The sequence below is a fragment of the Ceratotherium simum genome, chromosome 11 (genome assembly GCF_057802395.1).
Source record: "Ceratotherium simum simum isolate JZ-2026a chromosome 11, ASM5780239v1, whole genome shotgun sequence".
Lineage (NCBI taxonomy): Eukaryota > Metazoa > Chordata > Mammalia > Perissodactyla > Rhinocerotidae > Ceratotherium > Ceratotherium simum.
Window position 1 is genome coordinate 54,289,299 of NC_141910.1, and position 25,791 is coordinate 54,315,089.

Consider the following 25,791-nt stretch of genomic DNA (forward strand, 5'->3'; position numbering starts at 1 on the left):
GCTAATGAAAACGATATTCTCTCTTTGGTTTTACTCTCAATTAAAGAGTGCTCAGGATGAACTGTATATCAGTATTTTCAAGAATATATCAGAATAAAATATAACAGTATCTCAAGATTATACATAATATCCTTTTTATCCTATACAGAATTGCTCAGATAACTGACCCTTAAGATGAAGTAACCTAAGTACAAAGAGGTGATGTGACTCGTGTATTTCACAGTAAGCAACAGACCTGGAATAGAACCCACAGTAGTTCAATATTCTTTCCACTACAGTGAAATATCTTATCCCTGACAGAGTACAGTAAGGTTATTCAATTGTCTCTATATATCTCTATGCTCTATAATAATATTTCAGTAACTTGAGTATTTTTTCTCTCATTAAGTACACTTCAATTTCTGCCAGAAATGATCTCTCTCCTCTCCACTTTTATAAATTCTACCTACTTTCTAAGACCCAGCTCAAATTCCACTTTCTACATATAACCTTCCCTGACCAGGCCAGCTGGGTGAACTCTTTTCCATATCTCAATTCCTACAGTATCACTGTCTATACAGTTCATTTAGCAATTAATTAAACGCGGCACTTTGGTGGTTCTGGCTTGCTGTTTCGAACTGCTGTTTATCCCTCCTGCATCTCTTGTTCCAGGTCTTTTATTAAATATCCCAGGAGTCCTGTCATTGCCATGGGAGAGCAATCAATAATTTCCTTTTAATGTTCATTGAGTACAAGCTATGCACTACTCCACAGGTACACAGAAAGGCTCTCACTGTCATAGAGCTTAAAATTTCACTGGGGACACCGCACGCACACACATTTGAAAAGTCATACAAGGTAGAAAACTATCTAAAATGAAATGAATGGTACAGACAAGTACTGGATGTGTGAATTAAAGAAGTTCAGCCTCGCTTACAGAGGAATTCACAGAGGAGTTGGGACTTGAGATGGTCTTAAAGTGTGGGAAAGTAGTCTGATGAGAAGAGAGGAGGGGAGAAAAAAGGAGAGGAGAGGAGGAAATAAGAGGGGAGGGGAGGAGCTTGACATTCCAGATGATCAAAGGCACAGAGCAGGAAGAACAAAGCCCACTGGAGGTGAGTCAATGGATAGCCTAGCCAAAGTGGAAGGCCCAAACTAGGTGACAATGGGAGAAGAGATTGGAAAGTTAAGATGGAACAGACTACAAAGGGCCTTGAGTGTCAAGCTAAAACATCTGGACTTTATCCTATGAATAGTGAATACAATTAAAAGTGTATGAGCAAAGAAGAGACAGCATCAATGTAAGAAACTATAATATGAAAGCTTACTCCTAGACAGTTCTCAAAACGGGAAAAATTCAAATTCAGTTCTGCCTAGAGAGGAACATGGAATCTCTAATGAATTTCTTCTAATCTAAATACGAAAACCATGACATCACCCCAGCTTCCTAGTCTTACAGGACTGATGGGACCCATTTGCTCCCCAGTTCATACCAGCCTGCTCTCTTCTTTCTGCTTGTAGCTCTTGCTTTGATCTTCCTCACTCTCCTTTTTCCCATCTAAATATTCTCCAAGCGCTTCCCTGTAATGGAAACAGTAGAGAAACTAAAGTTATTTCTAGTACTTAATTCTATATTTAAAGGTTCCGTAGTACTTCACACCATGTACAAAAATACATTCCATATGGATAAAAATTTAAATATTAAAAAAACACAATCATAAAAACACTAGAAGTAAATACAGGAGAGAGCCTATCTTAGAATAAGACCAAAGTTAGAAGAAAAGATGGAAAGATTTTGCTTCCTAAAATTTAAAAATTTTATCCTTGAAAGTCAAGGGATAAACCGGTAACAGATATTTCACAAAATTTTGCTATCTATAAAATTACAATGGGCTCCTTCAAATCAATACAAAGAAGACAAAATACCAAATAGAAAAACTGGCAAAAGATGTGAACAGGCAATTTACAGAAGAAATACAAATGGCAAATAGACATGTGAAAATATGTTCAACTTCACATATAACCAGAGAAATGAAATTGAAAACCCTGTGAGATATCATTACTCTCCTATCAGATGAGAAAAGATGTAAAAGGTTGACACTATCAGGTGTGGGCCAACAGTGTGGGCGCCCAACTATTCATACTCCATGGGTGGGAATGTGAAGTGCAACAACCTGTCTACAAGGCAATTGGGCAAGATTTATCAAAAACTTAAATGTGCCTCCCTCTGACCCAACCTTTAGCAATTTTCTACAGACAGCTTTCACAAGTACACAAAGAAATATGCACAAGAATGATTATTGTGGCACCGACTATAGTAGCAGGAACATGGAAATATTCTACACACATATTAACAGCTGCCTGTTTAAATAACTTACAAAGCAACAATACAAGAAAGTATTTTGTGGCCTATAAAAAGAATGATGTTCTGTCTAGCAAGCATGCATGAAAAGATGCCCACAACATTTAAGTAAAAAGAGTCAGTTGTAGAACAATATATAAAGTATACTATACATTTTCTTTAAAAATAGGCTTATATACACATAGAAACATTTTTGAAAGGATATGCGACAAATAGATAATAGTAATTATTTAAGGAAAGGGAACTTTACCAAGGACTTCTATTTTCTACATTTTTGTATTGCATGAATTTTACAAATAGTGCATGTGTGTGTGTGCGTGTGTGTGTGAATCATAAAATAAGACTAAAGAGCGGGGGGCGGAGGGGGATAAGTTTCCAGATTACAGATTTCGTTGGAGAAGGCATGGGGGAATGACCCCACCAGCCCCCACATCACTTACATCATGGAAGTCCTCTCTCTCCTCTGGCACACAGTGGCCAAGAGACTCCCAGTGCTACCTTAAGAAAAATGAAACCATCATCCTATGATGAAACAAACAGATCCCTTTATCTCATTCTTTCTTGACTTTTTCTGACACTGACTTCCATCCCTACTCCCTTTGTTCAAAGTTCAACACAGCCCTACATAGTGTTAAACCATTTTTGAGATATGGGGTTGAGTTCCAATCCCCTACTCCCTATCTAACCGAAACCCTTTTCTCTTGTCATTTCATTTACTTCCCTATTCTTATTGAACCTACTTTTTGCCCCTACTAAGAAAACTAATTGTTGCATTCTATCCAGGTCTTCTGACGTTGCCAGGCTAACGGTGTTCTCATTACTACCCAAAATGCACTCATTCTCTTGACTTTCTTCTACTTTGACCACGAATTAATTACCAACTCTATCTAAATAATCTCTTCCAACTGCTTCCTGGGGCAAAGACCAGTGCTTCAGAAAAAAAAAAGAACTATGCTACAAATTCTTATTATCTGGCTTCAACTTGAATCCCTTTGCCGCCTTTTACTTATCATTTTCTACTATCACTGCACTGTCCGATATGGTAGCCATTAACTGCATGTGGCTACTGAGCACTTGAAACGTGGCTGGTCCAAACTGAAATGTGCTACGAGTGTAAAATACACGCTAGATGGATTTTGAAGTCTTTGAACGAAAAGAAACTCAAAATATCTCACTGGTATGATTTATACTGATTACATGTTGAAATAATACTTTTATTGGGTTAAATAATATTTTTAATAATATGTTTATTGGTGTAAATAAAATAATTTTATTAAATTTACCAATTTATTATTACAATTAAGTTACTAAAAATAAATTATTAAATTTAATTTCACCTTTTTCTTTTTTTAATGTGGCTACTAGAGAATTTTAAATTACATATGTAGCTCATATTGTATTTCTATTGTTCAGTGCTGACCTAGCAGATTCTCCAAAGGAGCTGCCTCAGACTTCTTTTTCCCCAGGTTTGAGCTGAATCCCTCTTTTGGGAAACTGCTTCCTCACCACTTTCACCCATGTGGTCTCAATGGGAGCTGCCATCTTCTTGAATACTCCACCTCCCTGAGCAATCAAAGTTTTCTCAGGATTTAATATTGAAATTTAATTGATTATTTGGCTGGGTTTAGAGTTCTAGGTTGGAAATCATTTTCCTTCAGAATTTTGAGGGCATTGCTCCATTGCCTTCTAGTTTCCAGTGTTGCTATTTGAGAAACCTGAAGTCTTCTTGTTTCTTAATCTTTTCTTTGTTTGTGACAGCTGTTGTTTTTCACTTTGGAAGCTTGTAGGACACTTCTCTGTGTTATGAACTTTCTCAGTGGTGTGCCTGAGGGTGGGTCTATTTTCATTCATCGTGCTGACACATTTTCAGTCTGGTGGTCCTCTTCCATCAGGAAACATGATCTTCAGTTCTGAGAAACATTCTTGAATTCTTTCAGGGATAATTTCCTCCCATCCATTTACTCTGTCCTTTCTTTCTGGATCTAGAAAGGAGATACTAGATCTCCTGCACCAGTCCTTTAATTTTTAAAAAATCTCTTTATTATTTTCTTTTTTCCTTTTTGCTCTATCTTCTAGGCGATTCCATCATCTTTACTTCCCAACCCTTCTATTGTTTTCCATGTCTATATTTTTAATTTCCAAGAGCTCTATTTTGTTCTCTGAACACTCCCTTTAATAGCTTCCTAGTCTTGTTTCATGGTTGCAACACCATCTCTTTTTTCTCTGATGGTCTTAATGATAGTCTTTTTGTTGTATTATTATTGTTCTTTTCTTCCTACAGATTCTCAGTTTCCTCTAAGCTGCTTTTTTCTGTTTTTTCATTTTGGTGTCTACCTTTCATACTAAAGACTTTCTTCAGACGTCTGCAAATCCTTGGCTAACTTTTCATGGTAAGACTAAAAAGCTGATGGAAGATCCAAGTGCAAGGGTGTGGCTTAACAACCGTGAACTTCAGTGCGGGATAATCTACTTGGACTGTTTTGTGGGCAATCCTGGACGTCAGTGTCTTTAAGTCCCTTCTTTTGGGCTGGTCAGATTCTGCAGAGACTTCTCCAATCTCCTGTCTGCGATATGAAGGTCGAACCCCCAGCGCTCCAGGAACAGGGAGGAGGAGGAAGATCTCAGCTCTAGTATATACACATTCACTGAATCCCCTTGTTTTTAGCACAGTATCCCTGCCTCTTCTCTGTCTACCATCCCCCAAACCATAGATCCTCTGTTTTACTTTCTCCAAACCTCCAGTCTTCTATGCAAAGTGGGAGAAAGGTTCTTGCCATCTATTAATTTCCAATCAATTCTCCTTATTTTAGTCCCTGTCTTCACCCCTACATCCAGATGAACCTGACGTTACCAACTTCCTAGTCTTTTAGAGATTTACCTCAAAGTAATTCAGGGGGCTCTCAGCTTTCCTCACGACCAGTTTATATTTCCATATTCTTGAATCTGCTAAGCCATTTACCATCTGTCCCTATGCTTCCCAGCTTCCAAAATTTTGTTGCTGTTGAGTCCTCCTGTTTTTCTTGCCTTTGTGAGTTTACGTCTCTTTTTTACTTAATCCCTTTAAATGTCATTTTAATGGAGTTTTGATAGAGAGCCAAAGTAAATGTATGCATTCCATTTGCCTTCTTTTCTCAGAAGTGACATCTTCCAGAAATTTGAAACTTCAAGTGAGACGAGAGATTGGGAGTTTTGAGGGTGTTACCTATTAACCCTACTCTTTATCTTTATATGACATTTGATTCTGTTAGCAGCTTTCTCCCTAAAACTACACCCCATTGACATACCAAGGCTCAGGCAGTTAGGGCAGTGGGCACCAGAGGCAATCAAGGAGACTATAGATAATGTTAAAACAATACAACTGACTAAAAGTCAGTCTGCTTTTTATTATCACCATGTGCCAGCAACAAAACAATGTCAGTGATAAAACTTCTTTCTGGGGGCCAGCCCTGTGGCCTAGTGGTTAAGTTTGGCACACTCCACTTCGGTGGCCCGGGTTCGGTTCCCGGGTGCGTCAGCCATGCTGTGGCAGCGACCCACATACAAAATAGAGGAAGACTGGCACAGATGTTAGCTCTGGGCTAATCTTTCTTAAGCAAAAAGAGGAAGATTGGCAACGGATGTTAGCTCAGGGCAAATCTTTCTCAGCAAACAAAAAAAAAAACACTTTTTTGTGGAAAATCTTTTGTTAATCTAAGTTCTAAACAATTGCTCAGTTACTGTTGATTTTAATAATATATATATAAGCTTCAATGTAGCAACTTTTTATTCCTTAACCTCTAATTAACAAAGAAGTTACTTCAGAGAACTTGCAGTTATCCAGTTGGCCTCTGACACACATGACCCCAGCTGCAGGCATGTGTTCTGAGAGCACATCTGAAATGGTTCACAACTGTCCCAGCTCTCTCAGGCACAGCGTACCCCTGAGATACTACATATCCCTGCAGAAAAGGGACATGACATAAACAACAAGAGCCCAGTTATCGAAAACACAGAGAAACCGAACTTGAGTTATTTCAATTCTATCATTCTATATGCAACTCGTTCTCTAAACCTTGCAGAATTCATTCTTTTGGAAACATTTCTTCATATGTTTTTCTTCCTTTTTTTCCCAAAAATACATTAATGTAATTTAAAAGTATTGATCCATTAGCTTTTTCTTGTTTTGTACTGTAAATTTTATTTTAAAAAATTTTATTGGCATGGTTATATAAAGTTCAATAAACTTTTCTTTTCAGGCTATTATTATTATCTGTACTTTAAAAATTACCTGCTCCAGGTGTTAACTTCATTAGGTACACCACTGCATCTCACAGATTTGTTTTTTCACCAGCATCAATTGGCCATTCTAAACCCATCTTCATATGACAGAGATGACCCTTTGTCAATGTTTCCTCTGCTATCAACTTCTAAACGCTGGGCTTTTTTGGGGCTTGGTCACGAACTCTCTTCTCATCTCTTTTTATCCTCTTTCTCAGTGTAATTTAATTCAGTCCCACGGTTTTAAATACAATCATAAGGCTGCTGACTCTTTGCACTAATATCTCTAATGCAGAATTCTCTTCTGCATTTAAGACCCATATCCAGCTGCCTATCGGACATCTCAATTTTAATGTCTTACAAAATCCAACTTTGCTTAATATGTTCAAAACCAAACTCTTGATTTCCAATTCCAGCCTCACTACCCCCATCACTGTCTTTACCCTCTCAACAAAAGGCACTACCATCTACCTAAATGCTCAAGCCATTCTTGCTTTTTCCCTGTCTTTTACCAGCATATCCAATCAATCAGTAAATCCAGTCAATTTCAACTCCAAAATATGTCTTGAGTACATCTGTTTTCTCTCCAAACCCACTGCAACTAACTAGCCCAGACCAACTTCATCTCTCACCTGGACCAATGCAACTGCTTCCTAACTAGTCTCCTTACTTTCACTTCTGGCTCCTCCAAACCATTCCCCAAAGAGCCACCAGAGTGATCTCAACATACATAGAAATTTAAGAAACTCCCACATTAGGTCCTTGGTCTGTAGGTAAGAGCTATCATGGTGTGGAAGGCAAAATGGGCCCCTCCGAAACTGCATTTGAGTGCATAAAATAACAATATCGCAGACCAGGGGGATGGTGGGGATTAGTGTCACCCTTAAAGATCTCAAGGATGCAGGAGTGGTGGTGCCTATCAAGTCTGCATTTAATTCACAGGTCTGGCCCCTGCAAAAACTGCATAGATCTGAGAAAATTATCGTCAATTACTGCAAGCTCAACCAAGCAGCAGTCCTGATGGCAGCTGCCTTGCAAGTGCCATGCAGCCTTTGCTAGAGCAGATCAGTGTGGCCTTAGGTGCATGGAACGCGGCCACTCATTGACCAAATGCATTATTTTCTACCTCAATCAGGAAAAAGGATCAGGAAGTTCACATTTACATGGAACAGATAATAATATATACTCACATAGCCCTCACACTCACAAGGCCATGTTAATTCTCCCAATCTCTGTCAAAATATAGTCTGAACAGATCAGGACCATCTGGACATTCCACAGAATGTCACAGTGATCCATTACATCAGGGTTGGCAAACAACAGCATGTGGACCAAATCTGACCCACCTGTTTTGTATGGCTTACAGGTGAGGATTTTTACATTTTTAAATGGTTTTTTAAAAAGATCAAGATGAATAAGCAGAGCACAGAGGATTTTAGGGCAGTGAAACTATTCTGTATGATACTATAATGGTGGATACATGTCATTATATATTTGCCAAAATTCAGAGAACACCGACAGTGAACCATGATATAAACTATGGACTTTGGGTGATAATGATGTGTTAATGCAGATTCATCAATTGTAACAAATGTACCACTCTGGTAGGGGATGTTGATAGTGAGGGACATTATGCATGTGTGGGGCAGGAGGTACATGGGAAATCTCTGTACTTTACCTTTAATTTTTCTGTCGAACCTAAAACTGCTCTAAAAAAATGAAGTTTATTAATGTAGAAACAAAATCAAAATATGAAGAATATTTTGTGACACGTGAACATTATATGAAATTCAAATTTCAGTGTCCATGAGGAAAGTTTTGTTGGAATACTGCCATGCCACTTTGGGCCCCTTGTGTCCGATGGCCAGCAGACAAGAAGAGAAGTCCCATCTTGGCAGCGCAGCTGACCCTGACCAGCAGGACAAGGTATAAGTGCTGTTACACAGTGAGAGTGTTAAGGAATTCAGGGGGATCACGCAGATGTCTCTTGGTACCCCATTACGACAGCCCACTGTGTCTGCGAATGGACAAGGGCAGCAACTCTTGCCTGAGAAGGGTATGGTTATCAGTCTCAGACCCTTTGGGAATGAGGGTTTGTGTCCACAACCAGATAAGCCACTGAGACCAGCAGAAGTGGTAGCTGAGGTCCACTGGATACATACTTGTGGAAGGGAGGCAGGCTGGGAAGGAAGGAGGAAAGACAGACCCTTGAGGGCTGGTGGTGGATCTCCTGCATCTTCGGTGGATTGCCCACAGTGTCTGGCACGGCGGGCTCTCAATAAAAGTGCAGACGGGATTATTATTTCCGTCTTTGACTTTACTAGTGTGTTGAATATTCTAATATCCCATACTTTACTTGAACCCTCTGGAAGAAATGTTTTCCATTTCATCAATCAACAAAGCCCGCTCACATTTGGGGCACGCCGAGCCCTCCCACAGGGGCGCCCCCCCCGGGAAGCCATCCTCTCATGCCCCGCACTGCGTCACCGGCACCCCAGGCGCTCCGCGGCCGGACCGCCCAGACCCCGCTCACCGCCTCCGAGCTTCCAGGCGCGCCGCGATGCGGAGGCGCCGAGCCTGGATCCGCTCCTGAGGGTTATCAGAGTGTATCGAGGGCCCGAGAATCGGGGTGGATAAGTGTTCCTCCTCCTTCTCCTCCAGCACCCCCAGCGATCCCGGCGGATTCATAGCGGATGCCTCCCGCCCCCCAGGCAGCCCCGCCCCACCACCGCCAGACCGCAGCCCCGTTGGTAGCAACAAGCCGTTGCCAGGGAAGAGCAGTCACGTGACCCGCAGCTGCAGTGATTGCGCGCGCAGCTCCTCAGGCCCCGCCCACCGGCATTCCGAACGCTGTAGCGCAGATTCGGGTTTCGTTCTCTTCTGCAGTTGGGATGTAAGTACCGTCTTGAGCCCCCACCGAGGCCCAGTCGTATTAGCGGAGCCTGGAAGACTGAAGAGCTGGACCAAGTGTAGTTCATCACTTACTCACTCCGATTATTAATTCACCATTCATTCATCAAATGAATATTCCTCAAAATCACATTCATCAAATATAATTGAGCACCTACTCTGTGCCAAACTGTGCCAGAGCTAAGGATACAAGCGTTGTCCTTTCCTCATGGAGGGTGCAGAATAATAGGTCTACTCTGAGCCTATTGCCTCTTCAGATAGTTTGAACTAAAGTATATTGTATGCATCTATTCGTCATCCATTCATTTTTGAGCTACTTTGTGCATTGAGCCCCTATCTTTTCTAGAATGTGAAACCACTATCATTAAATTTATATCCAGCAAGGGATTGTTGTCTTCTGTAGCCATTTTCAGTAGGGCTGAAACCTAGGAGAATCCCACCATCACCACTTCCAATCACACACTTATACACAGAGGAAAATAGTGAGGGCGGGGATGGGGGGTGGGGTACAAATGAAAGTTAAGAGCGCAGAAGCACAATTAAACTCTCAAAGAAGCACCATCCCTTGAAAAAGCACTATATCCTGGGCGTTTTTTGTGTCTCATTGCCAACAAAAAAGTGTTCTTATTGAAAATTAAAACCCTTTCAAAAACAAACTGGATAACGTTTGACGGAGTCTTGTCACACTGTCCTGTGGGAAACTCGGGAAAGGGCACTGGACTAGTGAGAAAATGCAGGTAGTAGTCCTAGACCTGCCCTGCAACCTCAGGTAAGTCGCAACTTCTTGAGGACCATTTTCTCAACTGTTATATGGTACCATCTGCCTACTCAACTCACATGCAATTGTGAGGCCAAAGAAGATAAGCTCTTTGTGAATAAGACCTACCCAGAGGCAAATGGAGTACTTTTTTTTTTAATTAATTTCTCCAAGTCTTCAAGTGGTAGAGAGATTTAGGAGTGCCAAAATCTTGCAGCAGCCGAGTCCAACAGCTGCCTGGATCCTTGTCCCATATCTAGCCCAGGGTGGGGGAGGGGATGTTTGCTTCAGGGTCCTCTGCCAAATCTCTCTCTCTTCTGGCTGTAACCTCAAGCGTTAAACTTCCCTAGGGGCCATGGAATCAGAGGAGCAAGGTATAGTTTTGACCTCGAACTCTTCAAGGTCCTGGTCTGTGTTTCCACCATCTGTGAGAAGAGAAACAAATACACGTGTGTGTGCATGTCTATGGCTGGGAGCAGGATACCCTGAGAAAGTCAGTGGGAACCAGCTGTTACACCACAGATAGGTGAGAGAGCAGGGGTGCCACAAAACCCATGAAAAGTGATCAATGAGATACTTGGCCTTAGAGCTGTCCCCAGATACCTTCATTCCAGACATCTTTTGTAATGAATCTGACTCTTTTTTTTGCTGTTTGATTGTTGACAGCTTTTAAGCCTCACGCCTTTCTTCCTCTCTGCTCCACATCCCGGCAGCTGATTAAAAGAAAGGAGGGAGGGGGCCTGGGTGCTCTCTACTTTGGCGCTGGCAGGAGGTTCCAACTGTGTGAGCTGGGTCCTCTCACCCCAGCCCCCACCCCCTAACCACAATGAAAGCCTCAAGACAGTCTCCTTTCCTGGCTCTCTCCAGCCATCTTCCAATCAGCTGGGGACGTCTTCCTTGCTGTCACAGACAGCCTCAATTATGTAAGTAATAAAGCTTATTCATAGGTGTGGAAAAAAAGACACTCTCATTCACTGCTGGAAAGGCATCTTTTAGGAGGACAGTTTGCCAATATCTGTTAACAGTTTAAATAAGCATATGCACTGACTAGGCAATTCTACTTATAAGAATTATCCTTGAGAGATAATAGGTCTAGGCTATAGCTCCATGGGGTCAAAATGACATCAGTTTTAGCCAGTACTGTATGTTCAGCACCTAGCCCAATACCTGATATGTAGTGAGTGCTCAACAAACATTTGCTGAATGCAAGAAATGGACACAAATGTATCGGTATGCTCACTGCAGTTATTACCCAGTTATTAAAAATTTATTTTATTAAATTTTTATTAATATTTATATTTATTTACAATAATTTGTATTAATTAATCAAATTTATTATCGTTATTAAAAAACTGGATATAACCCAAAATCCATCAACAACAGAACTGATAAAGCATTCATAGGATGAAAAACAATGCAGTCACAAAGAATGAATCTGACCTAGAAAGACATCCAAGATCTATTAAATGAGGAAGGAAAGATGCAGCACAAAGTGTAGAGTATGATCCCAGTTTTATTTGAAGTATATGTAGTACGTACACAAGAAAAACAGGGAAAGAACACAAAGTAGTTGATCTCTCTAGGGGTTGGGTCTATGGGTGGTTTTCATTCTCTATTCAAAAAAAAAAGTTTACAAAGAACACAAATCACTTTTGATGTAATAAAAAATAAAGTTTATTTATTCATTTATTATTCTTTTAAAGAGCAGTGACAGATCCTGAAGAGACTGCAGCAAGCAAGGGTAGTAGGGCTGTCACGGATGAGAGGAATTCGGGGAGGGATGTCGCTGAGGATTCACTAGCCTTCAGAGACTAGTCCTCATGTGGCAGGCAATTCTCCAAAAGCAGACCTGCTTTTGAGAATTGACTTATGCTAATACACTCATGAAAGAAAAATATATAGAGAATACACTAATTTGAGCAAGAAACTACAACTGACACACAGGGCATATGTGTTTTATGACTGTGACCAGCACATCTCCATGGCTGATCTACAAAGGGACTCAAACTATAATTGGGAAGCTTCTTGATAATGGACAACAGACTGTGACAGACTCAGTGGCCTACAATGTGTATAACTTGCCACAAAGATTAGACAGGTCAAGTCCTTGAGGCATGGCACCCCCATGCCTCGGTAAGTTTTGGGTGATACATGCAAAACCTCCTGGCTATAGGGGCTTCCTTTGCTATGCTACAGGCTGGCCATCTACTTCAGCTTACAGTCTTTTTCCAGAAAAATAATGATACATTGGTTGGATTTTAGCATGCTATGTCAAGTTGCACACTTAATTCTACATCCATAAGGTTACATCAAATCACCTTAATTGGGGTTTGAGGATTCATCAAATATTTACATAATTTCTTGGTTTATTCCTATCTCCTAATGTGTGTGAATTTTACTAATAGATTCTCAGAAGGCAATCTTATTTTATTCTAGTTATTTTTAGAACTGCCTCACCATCATCTTCCTGTATTGCCTACAAAAGGTATGAAGGAAGGAACAGAGAAGGGAGGAGGAAGGAGGAAGGCAAGTCATGAGCAGGTCATAAGGCTGAGGAAAAAGTTCAAAGGTAAAAAACTGAGAACTAGGTATTACTAGAAACCGAGCACCTAGCTTAGACTACTCCTGTGCTGAACACTCTACATGCATTCTTCATAACACATAATTGTAGTAATATTCCTAATCCAATTTTACAGATGAGGAAACTGAGGCTTAGAGAAAATAAGTCACTTGCCCTGGGTCAAAGCTTGCAAAGTTGAACATGACTAGGAAATAGTCATTATAGTAAAGCTTTGGGAGGTCTTGAAAAACTTTCAGAAGAAAAGCAAGAAGAAAAATGGAAGAAGCAGTTATAAAGTTTTCTTTCAGAAAATTTGGAACAGAAGAAACAAGATGAGAGCAGGGAGAGAAGCAAGACACTTTGGGGCACAAAGTCTAAGTTTAATAGACCCAAGTGTGGTCACCTAGTACGCACCTGCAGGGTGTCAGGTAGGCGTGTGAGGTCTGCAGAGAAGGGAGGAACAACTGCCAGGGCAGCCAAGGGGCGGGCAGGGGATTAGGAATGGCCAGCCAAGAACTAGCTTGGGTTAAATATGGGACATTTCCTCCTCCACCTTCTTCAAACCTGTTACAATTTTTTTAAATGCCCACTGCCAGAACTGGGAGATCAATTCCGATGTAAAAAATAAGAAATATTCTCCTCGGAAGCAATGTTAGAAAATCAGAGTTTTTATAAGAGCTTATGGTTTACATACTGTAGTTTTGGTGTATTAAGTGTGGGTTAGTAGGTTCTTGTAGAATTAGCCTGGAAAATGAACTCTTTCTATGGGAAAATGTTTCTTGAGTATGAAACAACCACCTTACAAACTAATTTAAGTGTGATCCAGTTATTATGACCCAGTATTATTACATATTGCCAGGACCAGTTCTGGGGGGAGTTAGGAGCAGTATATTATGAATAGCTGTTACTGCCGCCTGCCTAGTACCCTGCTTTCTGAAACAAATCACAGGACTATGGAACACCCAGGAGCAAGCAGGCTGATCTTTCTTAAACAAAACAAAAAAAAATCCTTTAATTGTTTTGCTCTAAAATAATCAATGATTCTCTGAGACAAGTGGCTGGATGTTAATTTTCTTCCCATAGGTCCCTCCCCTTTTGCACCTACCAAGGAAAAACAAAGACGACAATCCGAAAACCATTAAAAGGATTTAAAAATCATTTACTCTTTACTTTTATTACAATAAATATTTATCAATAATAGAATTAAACAATTTTAAATTAAAACCTACTGCATTACTTTTGGGTTTCACAGCGGCAGAAATAAACATAAATCCAGTTGTAAGGGCAAGGCTTCCAGAATTTAGTGGCAAGAAACAGTCAGGTCTGGATTATCTGGGCTAGCAATGGAGAACAGCAATACTGATGATGCAAAAATAATGAAGAAATGCATACCTGTACTCTATTTGTACATGATGTTATCTAGGACTTCACAACATTTCAGCTAAGGAATTTAAGCAAGTTGCGAAGGTCCATTTCTGCAAGAGCTAGATTTCTCCCCCATCAAGCCCATGAGCACAACTGCTCCCAGAGCTGGCCAGGAATGGGCCCCATCATCATGCAGACCCAGAAGCCTCAACCCTGGGGGAAGCAGCCATCTTTCTCAAAAGCTGTCTTTCTGGTTCACACAATCCCTGCTGAAAGGGAAATGGAAAGTGATACATTTCAAGGGCCTTTCTTGGGGACCAAGATGCACTGGAGGTAGGAAAGACTGGCTCCAGATGAGGAAGAGACTTCATAGAGTTATGGGCTACATTGCAGATTAAGTCAACATGAAGCAACAGTCTGATGAGGCTTACCATTTTGCTCATAATCAAGAGTAGACTGCATGTACATATGAATATATCATACATATAAATGCACAGAGAATATAAGTGTACATATTAAATACGTATATATATACACACCACATAACCAGATAAAATAAATGCTACATTATTTACTATGAACACAGGAAGTCCTAGACAGACCAGTTACTAACATGTTCAGTTAAACTACTTGAAAGGGAAAGTAAGATTTTGTGCTCCTCTTCATCTTTTTCTCTAATATATTCTATTTGTAGCAAACACATTCCAGTTGCTTAAATGGTGTTGTTTCTAGGTACCTGAGAAGGGATGGGATCATCCTTTTGTTTCAGAATACTACAGAAGGCAAGCTGTAAGAGGACCATGCTAACCAACTCAATAATTAATTCGGCCATGATTCTTGCCACCTATTCTTAGTCACAGGGCATGAAACCTTACTTAGAAAAGTATCAATTTCTTTTTCTACAATTGGCTACAAATTTAACGTTAGATGGGAGGGAAAGGGGAGAAGGCAGGCAGTGGGGAGTTTACACCACAACTATTCACAGCCTTCGCCCTTACGCAGAGGAAACGCTACTTTAAAAAAATATTGAAATTTGGAGTTTAATACTGAATTTTGTTTTCTTGGCACATTTCAGAATGAGCAAAACCATTACATATAGCTGAGTCTTTGTCTCCTAAATGGCTTCTCTAATGGGATAAGTTATCTAAACGAAATAACCTACAATAACTGTTAATATTGTGGGCGGTCTTAATTAATAGTTATTAAACTCAAAATCTGACACTGAATGATACCAGTAATTCAAAAAAATTTATAATGCAGCATTCACAGATCTTGTAAAATTAAAACAGGCTCCTTCTATAACCTGGTTAGTAACATCAAGTACTAACTAAACATGTTCCTAGTCAAGAACTTACTCTTTAGAGATTAAAAAGTGCTCATCAAAAATATCAGAATCTAGAATTCATGGTGAATTGTGAATTGTGTAAAAAACCAAAATCAATTCTAGTCTGAATTGTTACCCATAGAAACTGCTCAAGAGAAGACTTGAGCCAAAGAGCCGTAAGGCATCCACAACATTTAGCCACTCCTTGTGTCTTCAATATTGTCTCCAATTTCAATGTAGCATTAGATACTCTATGGCCATGATCCAATTCACATGCTTTAAAACAGCACCACCCTGATTTAGCCTGACTTTCTAAGAATGATTCCGTCAAGAGTAAGACAATATGAATGGTCTGTGAAGACTAGACAATCATTCTGCTGTGTCCAAATGGACTTTCCTAGAGAGACAAGCCCTTGTTAAAAAAAAAATTCTAAAATCACTCCATGTGCCACTTTCCAATTCTGGGAACCTGCCCTTTCACACCAAATGCAACACAACCCCCTCACTCAGGCCACCTGTGAGAAGGCTACATACAAATGGCTACCGTAAATATTAGCTCATTTAACATCTATCTGTACAAAGAGCTGGTCCCTGCTTAAAAATAAAAAAATCAGCTAGATTACTAACTTTTGCATATTTGTTTATTAAAGAGCAAAGGATATTACTAGCATGCAGGTTAAAAAGTAAGGTTACAATTACTTTGTACTGTGGAAACACTGGAAATGAATTAGCCAATAAATCCAATTCCCATGCCTCCACACAAGAAGGAAGTAAACATATCACAACTTTCTCTGGAAAAGTCAGACAACCATGATTTACTGTATACTCTAAAGTAACTGCCTGCAATATGTCAGTCATTTGTACCACTGTCAAACATGAAAAGTAAAATATACAAATCACATAGGTTACATAATTAATAAAGGAAAATCAGATATTTACTTAAGCTTCCTAAAATGTAAAAAGCATCACACTTCCAAGTTTCACAGTGATTAATTTAACAAAATTTTATTGTTAAAACTGTCACTTAAAATGTACTTGTCAAAGTGCTTCAAATGCAGCATACTAGTTAAAATTCTTCCTGGAAGGTTCTAGTACTGGCAGCTAACTTAGTAAGGTTATTCACCCACAGGGTGTTCAAGAAAGGGCATGCTGCCTCACAAAGACACCTCAAAGGACAAAGAAAATTCCAGTCTCACTTCACAAATTTCTATAGAGGGCTCAATCAAGTCCAGAACTGAGGTCAAGATAAAGGCCACTCTGAACACAGGAATCAACACAATCAAAGATTTCTGAATCTGTTTTTGGCTTATTTGGGGACCCAAAGTCAACAGTTCTAGCCCATCAGGTTTACTCTGTTCCCTCTGGCACGTTCCCAATCCTTGACTAGTCAAGAGATCTAAGGCAATCAAGGAGATTTGAATGTGGCAAGATCTAGGGGCAGCAAAGCAAGGAGGCATCTCTGTCCTAAGTGGCGGCAGGACAAAAGGAAACCCAGGTGAAGAATGAAGAGCAAGAGGCACAAACAGGCTTCTAGTGAAAATATAAAGGGGAAAAGTAGCCTTTGAGTCAAACACCTTCAGATTATCTTTTTATTCTTCATAGGTTACAGAATCAAAGTCTGCTTTGGAAAGCAAAGGTACATTCCAAATGCTTTTTGACTGACCTCAAAATAAACTAATTCTCTGAAAACTGAACACTTAGGAAACTTCCAAATTCACATTTGAATTTGAAATTGGTGGAGGAATGACAACTTAAGTTGTGATGATGTTATTAAACTGTGGACTGCACTAAGATCAGTGGGCAAACGACATTGAGCATTAAGGTGATCCCTTCTTCCCCTTAAAGTGGATACTACGTCTGCTTTTTCCTTTGCCTGTTCCCTCAGTGCCCAGGCTCCAGGTCATGATCAATACTCTTTCGATATCTATTTAGAATTTGGGCAACTCTAGACATACACTCCTCTTTCCAATAATTCTATATTAAAATAAATGACATGTTGGTAGTGGTATTATAACATTCCTAGACCATGATCGGCATTGAACTTTCTTTTTAAAATTAGAATTAAAAGTTTTTTAACCATGATATTATTAAATGCCAAAGAAGACTATTTAGTTTTTTATTTGGAAGTTATTTACTCTATTGCCCTTAAGACTAAAACCCATAAATTACATCTGTTACATCTATTATGCATTAATGGAGGAATGATGATTTAAATTGTGACAATTTTAAACTGTGCATTGCACTAAGATCACTAATGTTATTTAAGAACCACAAAAGGCAGCATTAACATATCCTATCCAAGTATTTTTAGATTGTTCTATCCCATGTCCCCCTCAAATATAGAGGAATTATTTTCTGACGAGCATGAAAGGACATTTTTCATACCATAAACTAAAAAGAAACTTATCACAGGTCTAGGTAACTTTGGTCAGCAGAAACACAAAGCAAACCTCTGGCCTGGCTAAGGCACTCTATTCTGAAATGTAAAGAAAACATGCATGTATGACCAACCATGCCATTGCTCCCCAAAAGGCAGCTTAGTGTATGCTGGGAGAAAGGCTGGGGTGTGAACTCACCCCAAAATATCATGCGTAAGCCTGAAATATCTTTTATACTTTGGAAATGTTATGATAATTGGCATGACATAAATGCACAGAGCTATTTGTAATTAAGTCCTGCTTTAGCTGCTATATCACTACATAACAAATGTGGGCCTTCAAGATGCACTTCAAGATGGCAGACTAAACGAAGAAAAAGAGTCAACAGTACACTAAAAATTTATAAGTCCCCAGTATTCTGAAACAGTTAGTTACTCATTTTCATTTTTACCTTGTTGACAGCCACCTTTCTTTCATCTAACAACGTCAATAAAACTGACTACAGTATAATTCTTTGCCACCATAGGGAAATATGTCATAAAGTATAGGCACAAAACAATTTTCAAATAAATTTGATGCAACAGAAAGAGAACAGAAACACACTTTGAGGTAAAGTAGCCCCAAAATTACAGGACATGACGCTATGCCAGAAGTAAAGGGTGTTTTTTTACTGTACTGCACAAGGTGAAGAAAGCCTGTGGTCCAAATTTGTCATTTTATATATATCTATCAGTTCTTTTCTTATATAATACAGATTAATCTCATTCTAGTGTACAAAGTCAACAAAACAGTAAAATGATTAGCTTAGAAACCTTCAAACCAAGCTTTGTTCCCAGTCCAAATTAACACTTTATCGAGTTCGATTTCACAGATGACACAGAACACGGTATACAAAAAATAGAGGTACCTTCGCTTAATTGGTTCCTTCTCTGACCTCCATGATGGCAATTTATTAACACACATGGAATCAATACCCACATCGTCCTGCATCAATTTCTCATCTATTTTTAGTGTTCATTTTTGTCTCAGAGAAAGTCACCAAATATATCCCAGCTTTTATAAACAATTTTTAAAAATGAGTACAAAACCATGAGTTAGATCCTTGACTCCTCATTTCTAATAACCTGGATGACAATGATTAGAATTTACAAATTTATTTTTTTGTTGTTGCTGTTTGTTTTTGTTGTTGTTGTTTATTGCAGTAACATTGGCTTATAACATTGTATAAATTTCAGGTGTACATCATTATACTTCAATTTCTGCATGGATTACATTATGTTCTCATGCTCACCACCTAAATATGAATTACAATCCATCACCGCACACATGTGCCTAATTATCCCTTTCACCCTCCGCCCTCCCCCCTTCCCCTCAGGTAACCACCAATCGAATCTCTGTCTCTATGTGTTTGTTTGTTGTTATTATCTACGAATTAATGAGTGAGATCATACAGTATTTGACCTTCGCCCTCTGACTTATTTCACTTTGCATAATACCCTCAATGTCCATCCATGTTGTCACAAATGACTGGATTTCATCTTTTCTTATGGCTGAGTAGTATTCCATTGTGTATAAATACCACATCTTCTTGATCCATTCTTCCCTTGATGGACACTTAGGGTGCTTCTACAACTTGGCTATTGTGAATAACGCTGCAATGAACAGAGGGGTACATGTATCTTTACGCATTGGTGTTTTCACGCTATTTGGATAAATACCCAGCAGTGGAATAGCTGGATCATATGGTAGTTCTATCCTTAATTTTTTAAGGAATCTCCATAGTGTTTTCCACAGTGGCTGCACCAGTTTGCACTCCCACCAGCACTGTATGAGAGTTCCCTTCTCTCTACATCCTCTCCAACACTTGTTGTTTCCTGTCAATTAATAGCCATTCTAACGGGCGTGAGGTGATATCTCATTGTAGTTTTGATTGCATTTCCCTGATAATTAATGATGCTGAACATCTTTTCATGTGCCTGTTGGCCATCTGTGTATCTTCTTTTGAGAGATGTCTGTTCAGACATCTCTGTTTGATTTAAAAATGTTTGCCCATTTTTAAAATGGTTTGTTAGTTTTTTTTCTTGTTAAGATGTACGAGTTCTTAATATATTTTTGAGATTAACCCCTTATCAGATGTATGGTTTGCAAATATCTTCTCCCAATTGTTAGGTTGTCTTTTTGTTTTATTGGTGGTTTCCTTTGCTGTGCAGAAGCTTTTTAGTTTGATGTAGTCCCATTTGTTTATTTTTTCTATTGTTTCTCTTGCCCGGTCAGACATGGTGCTTGAAAATACGCTGCTAAGACCGATGTTGAAGAGTGTACTGCCTATGTTTTCTTCTAGAAGTTTCATGTCTTCCACTCAAGTCTTTAATCCATTTTGAGTTAATTTTTGTGTATGGTGTAAGGTAATGGTCTATTTTCATTTTTTTGCATGTGGCTGTCCAGTTTCCCAACACCATTTGTAGAAGAGACTTTCCTTTCTTATATGTTCTTGGCTCCTTTGTCGAAAATTAGCTGTCCATAGATGTGTGGGTTTATTTCTAGGCTCTCGATTCTATTCCATTGATCTGTGTGTCTGTTTTTGTGCCAGTACCATGCTGTTTTGGTTACTATAGCTTTGTAGTATATTTTGAAATCAGGGAGTGTGATACCTCCAGCTTTGTTCTTTTTTCTCAGCATTCCTTTAGCTATTTGGGGTCTTTTGTTGTTCCATATAAATTTTAGGATTCTTTGTTCTATTTCTGTGAAAAATGTTGTTGGGATTTTGATAGGGGTTGCATTGAATCTATAGATTGCTTTAGGAAGTATGGACATCGTAACTATGTTAATTCTGCCAATCCAAGAGCACGGAATACCTTTCCATCTCTTTGTGTCTTCTTCAATTTCTTTCAGCAATGTTTTATAGTTTTCAGTGTACAGATCTTTCACCTCTTTGGTTAAGTTTATTCCTAGGTATTTTATTCTTTTTGTTGCAATTGTAAATGGGATTGTATTCTTAATTTCTCTTTCTGCTACTGTGCTGTTACTGTATAGAAATGCAACTGATTTTTGTATGTTCATTTTGTATCCTGCAACTTTACCATATTCGTTTATTACTTCTAAAAGTTTTTTGGTGGATTCTTGAGGGTTTTCCATATATAAAATCATGTCATCTGCAAATAGTGACAGTTTCACTTCTTCCTTTCCAATGTGGATCCCTTTTATTTCTTTTTCTTGCCTGATTGCTCTGGCTAGGACTTCCAATACTATGTTAAATAGGAGTGGTGAGAGTGGGCATCCTTGTCTGGTTCGTCTTCTTAGAGGGATAGCTTTCAGTTTTTCACCACTGAGGATGATAGCTGTGGGTTTCTCATATATGGCCTTTATTATGTTGAGGTACTTTCCTTCTATACCCATTTTATTCAGAGTTTTTATCATAAATGGATGCTGTATCTTGTCAAATGCTTTCTCTGCATCTATTGAGATGATCATGTGATTTTTATTCTTCATTTTATTAATGTGGTGTATTACGTTGATTGATTTGCGGATGTTGAACCATCCCTGCATCCCTGGAATAAATCCCACCTGATCATGGTGTATAATCTTTTTAATATATTGTTGTATGCCATTTGCTAGTATTTTGTTGAGGATTTTTACATCAATGTTCATCAGTGATATTGGCCTGTAATTTTCTTTTTTTGTGTTGTCCTTGTCTGGTTTTGGTATCAGGGTAATGTTGGCTTCGTAGAATGAGTTAGGGAGCTTCCCCCCATCCTCAATTTTTTGGAAGAGTTTGAGAAGGATAGGTATTCAGTCTTTGAATGTTTGGTGGAATGCACCAGGGAAGCCATCGGGTCCTGGACTTTTATTTTTGGGGAGGTTTTTGATACTGTTTCGATCTCCTTACTGGTGATTGGTCTATTCAAATTCTCTATTTCTTCTTGATCCAGTTTTCGAAGGTTGTATGATTCTAAGAATTTATCCATTTCTTCCCGATTGTCCAATTTGTTGGCATATAGCTTTTCATAGTATTCTCTTATAATCTTTTGTATTTCTGAGGTGTCCGTTGCAATTTCTTCTCTTTCATTTCTGATTTTACTTATTTGTGCCTTCTCTCTTTTTTTCTTGGTGAGTCTAGCTAAAGGTTTGTCAATTTTGTTGATCTTTTCTAAGAACCAGCTCTTGGTTTTATTACTTTTTGTATTGTTTTTTTAGTCTCTATTTCATTTATTTCTGCTCTGATTTTTATTATTTCCCTTCTTCTACTGATTTTGGGCTTTGTTTGTTCTTCTTTTCCAGTTCCTATAGGTGCATTGTTAGATTGCTTATTTGAGATTTTTCTTGTTTGTTGAGATAGGCCTGTATTGCTATAAACTTCCCTCTTAGAACCACTTTTGCTGTATCCCATAAATTCTGGCATGTCGTATTTTCATTTTCACTTGTCTCCAAGTATTTTTTGATTTCTCCTTTGATTTCTTCATTGACCCATTCGTTGTTCAGTAGCATTTTGTTTAATCCCCACATATCTGAGGCTTTTCTGATTTTCTTCCTATAGTTGATTTCTAGTTTCATACCACTGTGGTCAGAAAAGATGCTTGGTATTATTTCAGTCTTCTTAAATTTATGGAGACTTGTTTTGTGCCCTAATATGTGATCAATCCTGGACAATGTTCCATGTCCATTTGAAAAGAACGTGTATTTTTCGGTTTTTGGATGGAATGTTCTGTACACAACTACTAGGTCCATCTCTTCTAGTGTGTCATTTAAGGCCAGTGTTTCCTTATTGATCTTCTGTTTGGATGATCTATCCATTGGTGTAAGTGGAGTGTTAAAGTCCCCTACTATTATTGTGTTACTGTCTATTTCCCTTTTTATGTCTGTTAATAATTGCTTTAGATATTTAGGTGCTCCTGCATTGGGTGCATAGATATTTACAAGTGTTATATCCTCTTGTTGGATTGTTCCCTTATCATTACGTAGTGCCCTTCTTTGTCTCTTTTTACAGTTTTTGTTTTAAAGTCTATTTTGTCTGATATGAGTATTGCTACCCCAGCTTTCTCTTCATTGCCATTAGCATGGAGTATCTTTTTCCATCCCTTTACTTTCAGTTTGTGAGTGTCTTTAGGTCTGAAGTGTGTCTCTTGTATGCAGCATATATATGGGTCTTGTTTTTTTATCCAGTCAGCCACCCTATGCCTTTTAATTGGAGCATTTAGTCCATTGACGTTTAAAGTAGCTATTGATAAGTATGTACTTACTGCCATTTTTTAACTTTTTTTTCTTGGTGTTTTAGTAGTTCTTCTCTGTTCCTTTCTTCTTCTCTTGCTCTCTTCCCTTGTGGTTTGATGGCTTTCTTTAGTATTACGTTTGCGTCTCTTTCTCTTATTTTTTTGTGTACGTATTATAGGTTTCTGGTTTGTGATTACCATGGGGTTCATATATAGTAACCTACATATATAGCAGTCCATATTAAGTTGATAGTCTCTTTAGTCTGACCTCTGTCTGAAAGCTCTACTCTTTAACTCCCCTTCTCCCACATTTTATGTTTTTGATATCATATCTAACCTTTTTTTTGTGCATTTGTATCCATTACCCTCTTATCATGGAAATAGATAATTTTTCCTATTTGTGGTCTTCTCTTTTCCCCTTAAATAAGTCCCTTTATCATTTCTTGTAGTACTGGTTTCTTGGTGACAAACTCCTTCAATGTTTGCTTGTCTGGGAAACTTTTTCTCTCTCCTTCCATTCTGAATGATAACCTTGCTGGGTAGAGTATTCTTGGCTGTAGGTTTTTTCCTTTTGGCACTTTAAATGTATCATGCCACTCTCTTCTAGCCTGTAAGGTTTCTGCTGAGAAGTCAGCTGATAGCCTTATGGAGTTTCCTTTGTAGAATTTACAAATTTAAAAATCAAAATATCAATTACACAGTTATTTTTACAAAGCAGCAGACTGAAATTCAAGAAAGGAATATACTATAATTAAATTTAACAATGGTCACATTCATAGATAAATAATGGTTATGAATTTAATTGCATATCAACACAGTGGTGCCTATTTTATCCAAGTGCAATCTATCCAAAAAAAAGGGTTTAAGATACACTCTTCATTCGAGCACAAACTTCATTCTGTGAAAAATAAAAGAAAATCAGCAAGTAAATTTCACCACCACCAAACTAAAGGGAGACAAAGTCAAAAAGAAAAAGAAGAAAATATCCACATTTGTGAAAAGGTGTCATCTATAAAACAACCACATTAAAATGAAAGGGATTTTTATGTTTGTCAGCAAACCTCAAAAGTTACTCCAAGTCATATTAAAGGGTGTATGTACTCAGTAAGGCATATATATCAAACATTTTCTTCAAGTGGGAAAGTGGGCAAGCTGGGTGAGAGAGAATTTCTCCCTACTTCTTTATCCTGTATGAAATAAAAAACACAGCACTGTCTTCTCCAAAAAAAGAGAGAGAGGGAAAAAGAGAGGAAGAAGGAAGGAAGGAAGAACAAATTGAATCAGAAAACTAATTTCGTAATGAGGTTCACAGTAGTAATTTCATAGTGAGGTTCATAAGATTTCTAACTCCAAAGTAAATTTCTCTTATAAGGAAGTTTATCTGCATTCCTCACAAGTAATTATCCTAAGACTGGGACTGTCACATGCATTCATATAATCATAGTTCACAGGCACCAAATCTCAGCAACTTGTAGCTGAGAGAAAAAAACGCCACATTTCAACAATGAACCATGCCAATGGGTGGAGCTACAATTACAATCATACTAAGTCTCAACAGAGTATTTTTCTTAAAAAAAAATTAAACCATTCATCAAGATCTGTTCCATAACAAAGAGAGCCGGAATACTAGAGAATCTAAATATATATATTAGCTCTCTTAGCATGTGAGGACAAAAGGCATTTCCAGGGGAAAGAGAAACCAGTATTTGGCAACTGTGTATTGTTCTGCAGTCATTTGGCATCTCTTGCGGACGGTGACTTGCTCTTATCTTTTCCCTATATTAGATTTGGGCTACTGATAGCTTCCACAGTTAAAGACCTACTACTAAATATCAAATATGAAAACATATTATGGTTTTCTGAATGTTACCAGTGCTCTTAAACCAATTTTGGGGTTTTAAACATAAAAACATAGCTTCTTGAACTCTGTATAAACCAAAACATTCTCGACTCATGAAGCTAAAATCACTAGGAACATTTTGCTGGTCTAACGTACATTATGCTTAACCAAAATGTTACCCGGTTTTATGAAAATAAAATAAAATAAGCTGGGAGTTAGTAGGTCCAAAATTCCACAAATTCAGATCATACGTATCATTCCTGCTGTCCAAGTACCACACACACCAAGTTCCCATGTCTGTTAAGCAGATCAGTTTAGTTCAATGGTGATGGATGAAATATTTACAAGCATCTTATTTACAGTACTTCTTTCTGTAGATTACAAGCCAATCTTCCTTTCTTCCATTCCTAGTCAATCCGAGTTTGGTTTCCTCAATGAGAAGGGGTAAATCTGAAAATGGCCGCTCAGCTGCTTTACCTACAAGGCAGTGACAAATGCACACCTCATTATTTTTTAAAGCACATAGAAGTCACCCTCTGGAGACAACGAATTACTGATAAGGCAAAAATCATCAGAAATAATGAAGAGGATTTTCTGGACTAGGATAGCTATAGAGCTAGATGGCTACATAAGAGTACTAGAATTACCCTGGGAGAGTTAAGACTTAAACCTCAGTTTGCCTAACTTCAAAACCAAGTCTTTCCAGACCCTCCAGACCACACAGATTCACATCCAAAACTACTGAAAAAGTATAGGGTTGGCTGACTTGTAATATCTAGTAGATCAAAAATTTACATATACAGTTAAGACCCAACATTCAGCTTCTTATAACTTTTCTAAGTAATCATTCCT

At 38.5% G+C, this 25,791-nt stretch overlaps 2 protein-coding genes across 2 annotated transcripts in view; both read right to left on the reverse strand.

The window, feature by feature from the left end:
* Positions 1-9,286, reverse strand: part of DRC1 (dynein regulatory complex subunit 1) — a 48,722-nt gene extending 39,436 nt beyond the window's left edge. Inside the window, exons 1-2 of the mRNA XM_014781821.2 lie at positions 9,132-9,286; positions 1,473-1,560 (exon numbers count right to left, since the gene is read on the reverse strand). Of these exons, the coding sequence (XP_014637307.1) occupies positions 1,473-1,560; positions 9,132-9,286 (243 nt within the window). The remainder of the gene's footprint in view (positions 1-1,472; positions 1,561-9,131) is intronic.
* Positions 9,287-13,963: 4,677 nt separating this feature from the next.
* SELENOI (selenoprotein I) overlaps positions 13,964-25,791 on the reverse strand; it is a 51,825-nt gene continuing 39,997 nt past the window's right edge. Inside the window, exon 10 of the mRNA XM_004418262.3 lies at positions 13,964-25,416. Coding sequence (XP_004418319.2) covers positions 25,318-25,416 — 99 coding nt within the window. The 3' untranslated portion in view covers positions 13,964-25,317. The remainder of the gene's footprint in view (positions 25,417-25,791) is intronic.